Source organism: Gadus morhua, chromosome 7 (genome assembly GCF_902167405.1).
Source record: "Gadus morhua chromosome 7, gadMor3.0, whole genome shotgun sequence".
In the NCBI taxonomy this organism is placed as follows: domain Eukaryota; kingdom Metazoa; phylum Chordata; class Actinopteri; order Gadiformes; family Gadidae; genus Gadus; species Gadus morhua.
In genome coordinates this window covers 33,210,486-33,221,191 of record NC_044054.1, presented here as the reverse complement: position 1 = coordinate 33,221,191, position 10,706 = coordinate 33,210,486, and the positions used below count along the sequence as shown (strand labels likewise).

The following is a 10,706-nucleotide window of genomic DNA, read 5'->3' as shown; positions in this document are numbered from 1 at the left end:
TGCTATGCTAACATGCTAGGAGGCTATGTTTACACTCCAGGAGGCTATGCTAACAGGCCGGAATGCTTTGTTTACACACCAGGATGCTATGCTAACATGCTAGGAGGCTTTGCTTACACACCAGGATGCTATGCTAACATGCTGGGAGGCTGTGTGTACACACCAGGATGCTATGCTAACATGCTGGGAGGCCTTTGAGCCTCGCTGGACCCCGGGCTGTGTGAGCTAACACTCGTTCTCCCTCAGGGGCGGACTACATCCTGATGGGCGGGGTCGATGAGGACGGCCGTGGCACGCTGAGCCACGGGGCCTTCACCGCCCTCTACAAGACCCCCCACGGCAAGCTGCTGACCAGCCTGGGCAAGCAGCCCTGTTAACCAGGCCTACACCACCCACAACCTGCCGACCAGCCTGGGCAAGCAGCCCTGTTAACCAGGCCTACACCACCCACAACCTGCCGACCAGCCTGGGCAAGCAGCCCTGTTAACCAGGCCACCAAGACTACACCACCCACAACCTGCCGACCAGCCTGGGCAAGCAGCCCTGTTAACCAGGCCTACACCAACCACAACCTGCCGACCAGCCTGGGCAAGCAGCCCTGTTAACCAGGCCTACACCACCCACAACCTGCCGACCAGCCTGGGCAAGCAGCCCTGTTAACCAGGCCACTAAAACTACACCACCCACTAGGCCTAACCACCCTCCAGGACAACACCACCCACCAGGCCTACACCACCCACCAGGCCTTCACCACCCAATAGGAGAACACCACCCACCAGGCCTATACCACCCACCAGGCCTACACCACCCAATAGGCCTACACCAGCCACAAACGCTTACACCACCCACTAGGCCTACACCACCCACCAGGGCTACACTCAATCTACGCAACCCACCGCCCTGTTAACCCTACCAGGCCTACACCACCCACAGCCAGGCCCTGGTGACCCCAAAACCTTTGAAGGACTGAGACCCCCACACCACCACCACATTTCACAACATCGAAATCCAGGGATCGTACCAACAAACGGAAACTGTATTCTAGCAATAAGATGTGTTTGTGGCAAACCAACAGTTTTCCCTTCACCGCAGTGGAATATACCACTTTGTCTTACGTAAGACACATTCCTGACTTTAAATTGTAATTTATGTATAAATAAAGGATTTATAAGTCGTTATTTTAACTGTCGAAACAGTTTGTTACCGCTAATCAGGACCATGTGTTCGTAGCGCGCTGACTCGCTGTTCAGCGATCTCTGTCTCCCTCTGGTGGTCACGGGGAATATCACAACGCTTTATCTACTTCCAGTGCCTTCTCGAAGAGATATACACTTCACGGACACGGTGCACGTAATATCATTATTTGCTCTTCTTGCATTCATTCTTTGGAGACTGGACTGCAGTGTCCTGCAAATGAGATCCGTTCCAGCTATCATGAATTATTTTACGTATGCTTATGTAGTTGCTATTCATTTCATGTTTCATTTCCTCACAGTCTCTAGCTGACATGTGTCCCATTCTGCGTAATTTACATCATAACCAAAAACAAGTTACGTCACCACCGAGTTCCACAGCCTTATTACGATGACACGGCTGGAAGGAAAAAAACGACACACATAAAAGGCACTGATGATGTCACAACTCTCTCTCACTCTCTTTCCTTCATTCTCTCACTCTCTGCCTCGCTTTTCCCCTCACCTCTCTCTCCCCCCCCCCTCTCTCTCCCCGTCTCTCTCCCCCTCACCTCTTTCTCGGCCTCACCTCTCTCTCCCCCTCTCTCCCTCTCATCCCTCTCTCCCCTCCTCCCCCCCCCCCCCTCACCTCTCTCACCCTCATCTCTTTCCCCCTCTCCTCTCTTTCTCCATCCCTCCCCCTCATCTCTCCCTCCCCCTCACCTCTCTCCCCCCTCTCCTCCCCCTCCCCCACCCCTCTCTCTCTCTCTCTCTCTCTCTGTAATCCAATAGGCTCGTAGCCGTGGTGGAAGACTTTATTTTCTGTCCAAACATGAGACACAGCTGTGAATACATGGCAGAATTTTATTAAAAAGGTTTGTAAAAACACATCTGGATCGAGTCAACATGAGGCCCCCGTCTAATATGTCACAGCAATTATTATCAGATGATTAATTACAATGAGCTATACAGTGGCTGGGGTCTGGCGCAGCAAAGGCACTTCAAAGTGTCCTCTTCTAGGACATCTTCTCTCCGATCGGTTGTCGCCCAGACCAACGGCTTTATGAACGGACTCCCTCCCCTCCCGTCTCCTTCCCTCACCTCCTCCTCCCTCACCTCCTCTCCTTTACACTTCTCTTTCCTCTCTCCCCCCTTCCTCCCCCTCCTCCCCTCCCTCCCCCTCATACCCAGACGCTCCCCTTCCCCTCCCCCCTCCCTCCCCCTCACACCCAGACGCTCCCCTTCCCCTCCCCCCTCCCCCCTCCCTCCCCCTCACACCCAGACGCTCCCCTTCCCCTCCCCCCTCCCCCCTCCCTCCCCCTCACACCCAGACGCTCCCCTTCCCCTCCCCCCTCCCCCCTCCCCCCTCCCTCCCCCTCACACCCAGACGCTCCCCTTCCCCTCCCGGTCCCCCACGGCCCCCGGGGGCCCCCCCCCGCAGCAGCCGCGGGCCCCCGGGCCGCGGTGCCGGGCGGCGGGCAGGTTCTTGTAGACGGCGCGGCTGTAGGGCACGAAGCAGAGGCCCAGCTGCAGGTGGCGGGCCAGCCGGCAGTAGGCGGCCAGGGCCAGCACCAGCAGGGGGGGCAGCAGCAGGAAGCCCACCACCAGCAGGGCCACGCAGCCCCCGTCCTCCAGCAGGTCGGAGCAGTACAGCGAGGTCCCGTGGGGCTGGACCTGGACGGGACGGGACGGGGGACAGGGTGAGGACCAGGACCGGGACCAGGACGGGACGGGGGACAGGGTGAGGACCAGGACCGGGATGGGACAGGGGTCAGGGTGAGGACCAGGACCGGGACCTGGACGGGACGGGACGGGGGACAGGGGACAGGGTGAGGACCAGGACCGGGACGGGACAGGGGACAGGGGACAGGGTGAGGACCAGGACCGGGACCAGGACGGGACGGGACAGGGGACAGGGGACAGGGTGAGGACGGACCGGGACCGGGACGGGACGGGACAGGGGACAGGGTGAGGACCAGGACCGGGACGGGACAGGGGACAGGGTGAGGACCAGGACCGGGACGGGACGGGACGGGGGACAGGGTGAGGACCAGGACCGGGACCTGGACGGGACGGGACGGGGGACAGGGGACAGGGTGAGGACCAGGACCGGGACCTGGACGGGACGGGACGGGGGACAGGGGACAGGGTGAGGACCAGGACCGGGACAGGGGACAGGGTGAGGACCAGGACCGGGACGGGACGGGGGACAGGGTGAGGACGGACCGGGACCAGGACGGGACGGGGGACAGGGTGAGGACCAGGACCGGGATGGGACAGGGGTCAGGGTGAGGACCAGGACCGGGACCTGGACGGGACGGGACGGGGGACAGGGGACAGGGTGAGGACCAGGACCGGGACGGGACAGGGGACAGGGTGAGGACCAGGACCGGGACGGGACAGGGGACAGGGTGAGGACCAGGACCGGGACGGAGGACAGGGGACAGGGTGAGGACCAGGGCGGGACGGGGGACAGGGTGAGGACCAGGACCGGGACGGGACAGGGGTCAGGGTGAGGACCAGAGCTGGGTGGAGGTCTTACTAAGATATGATGTAGATCATGATCTGATATGATGTAGATCATGATCTGATATGATGTAGATCATGAACTGATATGATGTAGATCATGATCTGATATGATGTAGATCATGATCTGATATGATGTAGATCATGAACTGATATGATGTAGATCATGATCTGATATGATGTAGATCATGATCTGATATGATGTAGATCATGAACTGATATGATGTAGATCATGAACTGATATGATGTAGATCATGAACTGATATGATGTAGATCATGATCTGATATGATGTAGATCATGATCTGATATGATGTAGATCATGATCTGATATGATGTAGAATGATCATGAACTAATATGATGTAGATCATGAACTAATATGATGTAGATCATGATCTGATATGATGTAGATCATGATCTGATATGATGTAGATCATGATCTGATATGATGTAGATCATGATCTGATATGATGTAGATCATGATCTGATATGATGTAGATCATGAACTAATATGATGTAGATCATGAACTGATATGATGTAGATCATGATCTGATATGATGTAGATCATGATCTGATATGATGTAGATCATGAACTAATATGATGTACATCATGAACTAATATGATGTAGATCATGAACTGATATGATGTAGATCTTGATGGCCCGTAGTGACAGTATGGAGGAGAGTCTTGCTGATATGAAGTCCTAGTATCTTTTCATCTTTAACATATATGTATGTGACATCACACACGTGTCTATGATAGATGAACATGATATAATCTCACATTATTAAACAACATATGTTGTAAAGCATAGACACTTCTAGATGATGTCATTGAGATGTATACTTTATTTTGGGCTAGACCCTCTAATGTTGAATCGATTGATATCTACTAAATTAGACCCCTCTAATGTTGAATCTATTGATATCTACTAAGTTAGATCCCTCTAGTGTTGAATCTATTGATATATACTAAGTTAGACCCCTCTAGTGTTGAATCTATTGATATCTACTAAGTTAGACCCCTCTAATGTTGAATCTATTGATATCTACTAAGTTAGACCCCTCTAATGTTGAATCTATTGATATCTACTCCTGGAGCAGAAGCTGGTGCCCTCATGGTGAACTGATCAGACTAACTTTATAACCACAAGACGACCACAGAGACGAGGGTGTGGGGGGAGTGACTGTCGTACACTCATACATACACTCATAAGTACAGGAAGGGACACACACATGTACACACAAGTTGTGTACGCACACAACAACACAAACAAGTGTCACATCCTTAGATGGAAAAGTACCTGAGTGGCCAAACACATCCGGCCTATTCTCTCTCTCTCTCTCTCTCTCTCTCTCTCTCTCTCTCTCTCTCTCTCTCTCTCTCTCTCTCTCTCTCTCTCTCTCTCTCCCTTTCTCTCTCTCTCGCTCTCATTCTTGTTCTAAAATAACCCCCAATTTTGCACGCTTGTTTGTGCGAACGTGCGTGCATTTGTGTGTGTGTGTGTGTGTGTGTACGGCCGGCGTGTGCATTAGTGTGTGCATGGCTGTGTATGTGTGTGTGTGTGTGTGTGTGTGTGTGTGTGTGTGTGTGTGTGTGGTTGTGTGTGTGTGTGTGTGTGGGTGTGTGTGTACCTGCCTGCCTGCCTGCCTGCCTGCCTGTCTGCCAGTCTGTCTGTCTGTCTGTCTGTCTGTCTGTCTGTCTGTCTGTCTGCGTGTGTGCGTGCATGCGTGTGCGTGCGCACGTGCGTGCACGGGTATGCGTGTGTGCGTACTCACGGTGGAGTGGCACAGGAAGCCGAACACCACCATGACCAGCGAGGGCGTGAGGATGGTCCCGAACACGAGCGCGGCCAGACCGCCGTTCACCACGGCGACCAGCAGGTTCTGGGCGGTGACCAGCACGGAGCACGCCCAGCAGTCCAGGGACCCCCGCAGCTCCAGCCCCTCCCCCTCAGCGCCCCCCCGGGAGTAGGGCGGGGGCACCACCACCCCCGACCCCCCCAGGGTGTTGGTGGGGGAGCCCGGCTCGGAGCGAGGGGGCTCCGAAACCGTGGGCTTCTCCATGGTGCCGTTCCCGGACACACTCATCCTCCTGAAGGGGGGGGGGGGGGGGGGGGGGGGGAGGTCAGCGTCCTCTTTGTCATCATCATCATGATCATCATCATCATCATCATCACCATTATCATCATCATCACCATCATCATCATCATCATCATCATCATCATCATCCTCACCATCATCATCATCATCATCATCACCATCCTCATCATCATCATCACCATCCTCATCATCATCACCATCCTCACTGACGTCAGTATTTAATTCATCATCCTCCATCTCTCTGTCTCTGTCTCTCTCTCTCTCTCTCTCTCTCTCTCTCTCTCTCTCTCTCTCTCTCTCTCTCTCTCTCTCTCTCTCTCTCTCTCTCTCTCTCTCTCTCTCTCTCTCTCTCTCTGCCAGTCTCTCCATTGGTCTAAGGATCTGTCTGTCTGTCTGTAGTATTGTTCTATTTTTAGGATTACTTTTTATAAGTCTTTCCTTCTTTTTACGTTCTTTCATTCTTTCTTTCTACTTGAGTGTTCTCTCTCATTATTCTTCCTTTCTTTCTTTCTTTCTTTCTTTCTTTCTTTCTTTCTTTCTTTCTTTCTTTCTTTCTTTCTTTCTTTCTTTCTTTCTTTCTTTCTTTCTTTCTTTCTTTCTTTCTTTCTTTCTCTGATCTATCTCTCATCCTTCCACACTTCCCTAACTCTCTATCTGTCTTTCCCTGGTCTAACGGCGGGGGAGACGACAGCGCGTCGCCGTAAACAGCGGCGGGTCTGAGCGCCAACACGCACAACAGCTCTCAGTGGAAGGAAGCGGCCGGGCCGACCCCACCTCGGCCGGTCGGGTAACCAGACGCCAGAACAATACCCCGCGACCTGCACCGTGACACATTCCTCCCGGCGCGCAAAGTGTGAACAGAATGTTTTCACATCGAGATCCGCCAGTTCTCGCTTTTATAACCTTGGAATTTGTTTCCATTTAACCGCTCCGCTGAAGGTATATGATGCGCAAAACGACTCGTTTTCCCCTCCTCTTTAATAAAGTGCGCACATTTCTCAGCCTTGTATGAAAAGCATAGTTTTTTTTTTTCGGAGACTCACATGTGCTTTAGATTATTCTAAATATTGAAGCAGACTTTGTGTGCACCCCCCCCCCCCCCCCCGTCCTTGGGTGTTCAAATTACCGTGAGCCTGCCAAGAAGTCAGCCCAGCTACGCGTTTAAACTCAGCCTTTCCTGCTCTGCTGTCAATCATCGGCTGCAAGGAATCCCCACCAACCCCTCCCACCAACCCAGTCCACTAACCCGTCCACTAACCCCCGTCGACTCACCACGCCCACTAACCCCGCCCACTAACCCCGCCCCCCCGCTCACGACCGCCCGGCCACTGCGGCGAGTAGGAATGCTGAAGTCTCACCCAGACAAAGACATTGACATGAATTACTCACCTGGACTGAAAAACGAGTTTTGATTTAGTAAAAACTAAATTATGAATGAGAAACATTACAGTTATAATACATGAAACACATTTATACTAAGGCTTTATGATTTGGAGACCTTTTCAGGTCAATAAACAACAACAAAATAAAAACATCAGGCCAAAACCCAATCTTTATTCTGTTAAATACTATAATATAATTATAATAATATAATGGCTTTGGCTTATAATTTTTTCAAAAACAGCTCAATGTCAATGAAGAAAACATTGATTATACTCTCTGTGATCTAGTCTGATCCCCTTATTCATTCATTTCTGTCATGTCATTTCTAAACGTAAAAACAATCAATTCATAATGACCTGGAACATGTGTTTTTCTTCTTAATGTGATGAAGCTTCAGATTACGGTATTATAACGTTGATTTAGAGTTGATTTCTTACTTACTGTAAAGTTCGGACTCCTCAGTAGCAGAATGACGGAAACCGCTTCAGAAAAACCAAAACAAATATTTCCTCCGTAGTCTTGGATTAACAAAAACAAAATAAAAATATCTTCAGAAAGCCGTCGCTGCCCAGCGTTGAAAAGGTAGCTTTTCTCCTCAGATGTATAAACTAAAGATTTACAAAAAGAAATGTGAATTAATGAAAGAAAGTCTTTTATTGTGCCGTTGTCGCTGCTCTGAAGGCTTCCAGGAGTTCAGTGGTTCTCCGGTCGCTGCTCTGCTTCTCTCCTCCTTGTTGCTCTCAGCCTCTCTCCCACATATGATGAAGACAGGGGCTATAGGCATGTGAGTGTGTGTGCGTCTGTGTGTGTGTGTGTGTGTGTGTGTGTGTGTGTGTGTGTGTGTGTGTGTGTGTGTGTGTGTGTGTGTGTGTGTGTGTGTGCGCGTGCGTCTGTGTTTGTGTGTGTGTGTGTGTGTGTGTGCGTGTGGTGGTTCCTGTAGCGGTGGTGCTAATGTGAAACACACTGGGCGCAAGCTGGTGTTTCTGCAGGGGGGAGTCAGAGGGAGTGAGGGGGAGGCTTGTGATAACCCCCTCAGACCCAGAGGAAAGGCCGGCGTGGCTGGGGGAGGAGAGGGGGAGGGGAGGGGGAGGGGGGGAGGGAGGGAGGGAGGGAGGGAGTAGTGTTTATTTGGATAGATTGGTGGACCACCACCTCATTCGGCAGTGCTCTCCCCGCCTGAAGCCACCGACTCAACGCAGAGACGGGTTCCGACCCAAATGGGGATTCGACCCAGGATGGGATCTGATCCGGGATGGGATCTGATCCGGGATGGGATCTGATCCGGGATGGGATCTGATCCATGGTGGGATCTGATCCGGGATGGGATCTGATCCAGGATGGGATCTGATCCATGGTGGGATCTGATCCGGGATGGGATCTGATCCAGGATGGGATCTGATCCATGGTGGGATCTGATCCACGATGGGATCCGACCCAAAATGGCGTGAAAATTGCGGGTTTGACGCCCAAGAGTGTGTAGTTAATTAAAGTGAGAACGGGAGGGAGTGTGAGCGAGTGATACGGTGTTCCCCAGCGCTACCCCGCTGGGAGACGCGGGGGAGAGTGAGGGGAGAGGAGGGGGGGAGGGGGGAGGAGGAGAGAGGGCAAGGCGAGGGGTGAGGAGATTTGTGTTTCAGAGTTTTACTGACAGAAATTCAACCTTTGAACCTTTGAGGAGAAGCAGAGTTGGAGGAAATGTGGACAACAGGGGAGAGAGAGAGAGAGAGAGAGAGACAGAGAGAGAGAGAGAGAGAGAGAGAGAGAGAGAGAGATAGAGAGAGCGAGAGCGACAGAGCGACAGAGAGAGAGAGAGAGAGAGAGAGAGAGAGAGAGAGAGAGAGAGAGAGAGAGAGAGAGAGAGAGAGAGAGAGAGCGACAGAGAGAGAGAGAGAGAGAGAGAGAGAGAGAGAGAGAGAGAGAGAGAGAGAGAGAGAGAGGGGGGGGGGAGGGAGGGAGGGAGGGAGAGAGAGAGAGAGAGAGAGGGGGGGAGAGAGGGAGGGAGAGAGAGAGAGAGAGAGAGAGAGAGAGAGAGAGAGAGAGAGAGAGAGGGGGGGAGGGAGGGAGGGAGAGGGCATTACAGGGCTGATAAGACTGCAGTTCAAAGAGAGAAATTAGTATTTTGAAATGTTCTTGCATTTCTCCGCAGTCCCGTTGGGGTGTCTGTGTTTATGTGTTTAGGTCGGGTGGAGGAGGGGGGGGGGGGGGGGGGGAGGGGGCAGATCGTTCTCTCTGGACTCTGATGACAGAACAGGACTGAGCACCAAACTAATTAATCTCACATTTCTGTGTGAACGTTTTGAAGTCTTGTTAAGATATGGGAGACAGCCTCCAGGCTCTAGTTTAATGTCAGTCAGGATTCAGTGGCATGCTTAGTATTTTAGAGGATATCATTATATTATTATGTTATAATATTAAATTGTTGAGGAGAACTGGGCTCATGGAACTTATCCCATAGAAGAGTTGGATGAGTGGATGAGGGTTTGGTTGATAGGTCGGTAAAGGCAGGCAGCTCACAGTGGTAACTGGGTTAAGTTTTAGGTCTGATTCAAAGGTTAGGGGTCATATTTGTGTTAGACTCCAGAGTATGCGTTTAGGTTCTAGTTTGTGGTTTTAGAGTTTGGGGTCCAATTGTCTGGGTTTGAAGGATTGATTTCAGTTCTAGGGTTGGGGTACAGTTTAGGGGTTTCTCTGGGTCAGGTTTTAGGGTTTGATTTCTGGTTCTAGGGTTGGGGTTAGGGGTTTCTCTGGTTTTGGTTTTGGGGTTTGATTTCAGTTTTAGGGTTAGGGTACAGGTTCTTATTGATGGGGTCTGAGGATTTCAGTTCGAGGGTTGGGTTTAGGGAGTTTTATGGGTTGGGTTTAGAGAGTTTTATGGGTTGGGTTTTAGGGGGCGATGTTAGATTCTAGGCAGAGGGGTTTCCATTGGGTTTGGTTTTAGGGTTTGGTTTTGAGTTCTAGAGTCAGGGTTAGGGTTGAAGTGTTGGGGTTTGGTTTTATGGTACAGGTCACCTCTTAGGGTTTCAGGGTTTCGTTTTGAGATTTATTGTTTGGTTTTGGGGTAAGGGTTTGGTTCATGGGTTAGTTAGATGTAGTATTTTTTTTTTTTGTGATTTTCGTAACATTGTGATCCACTTTTCAAGTGCTCATCACTGGGGTGCTTGATTTAGGGTAGAGAAGGGTTAGGGTTTACATTCAGAGGGTACCATGTAGTGACGTTAGGTACTGGATAACATTCAGAGGGTACCATGTAGTGACGTTAGGTACTGGATAACATTCAGAGGGTACCATGTAGTGACGTTAGGTACTGGATAACATTCAGAGGGTACCATGTAGTGACGTTAGGTACTGGATAACATTCAGAGGGTACCATGTAGTGACGTTAGGTACTGGATAACATTCAGAGGGTACCATGTAGTGACGTTAGGTACTGGATAACATTCAGAGGGTACCATGTAGTGATGTGGGTACCAGATAACATAAGAGGATAACATGTAGTGATGTGGGTACCAGATAACATAAGAG

At 51.2% G+C, this 10,706-nt stretch overlaps 2 protein-coding genes across 3 annotated transcripts in view; one reads left to right on the top strand and one right to left on the bottom strand.

The window, feature by feature from the left end:
- pcolcea (procollagen C-endopeptidase enhancer a) overlaps positions 1-1,178 on the top strand; it is a 10,040-nt gene extending 8,862 nt beyond the window's left edge. Inside the window, exons 9-10 of one of the 2 annotated variants that reach the window (XR_003977340.1) lie at positions 247-436; positions 492-1,178. Coding sequence is in view for 1 of the 2 variants with exons in the window: in XM_030361277.1 (XP_030217137.1) it covers positions 247-377 (131 nt within the window). In the remaining variant the exon portion in view is untranslated. Of the gene's footprint in view, positions 1-246 lie in introns of both variants that reach the window. The other variant, XM_030361277.1, reaches the window with a different exon arrangement.
- Positions 1,179-2,520: 1,342 nt separating this feature from the next.
- Positions 2,521-8,052, bottom strand: tmem88a (transmembrane protein 88 a). Its single transcript, XM_030361315.1, has 3 exons — positions 7,626-8,052; positions 5,478-5,793; positions 2,521-2,846 (listed from the first exon to the last, which is right to left on the bottom strand). The coding sequence occupies exons 2-3, from the start codon at positions 5,787-5,789 to the stop codon at positions 2,550-2,552; spliced, it is 609 nt and encodes a 202-aa protein (XP_030217175.1). The 5' UTR covers positions 5,790-5,793; positions 7,626-8,052; the 3' UTR covers positions 2,521-2,549.
- Between the last annotated feature and the right edge of the window lie 2,654 nt (positions 8,053-10,706).

Coding starts and splice junctions, on each gene's coding strand:
- tmem88a (XM_030361315.1), bottom strand. CDS start 5,789: ATGAGTGTGTCCGGGAACGGCACCATGGAGAAGCCCACGGTTTCGGAG. Junction 2,847..5,477: donor GCTTCCTGTGCCACTCCACC/GTGAGTACGCAC, acceptor CGTCCCGTCCAG/GTCCAGCCCCACGGGACCTC.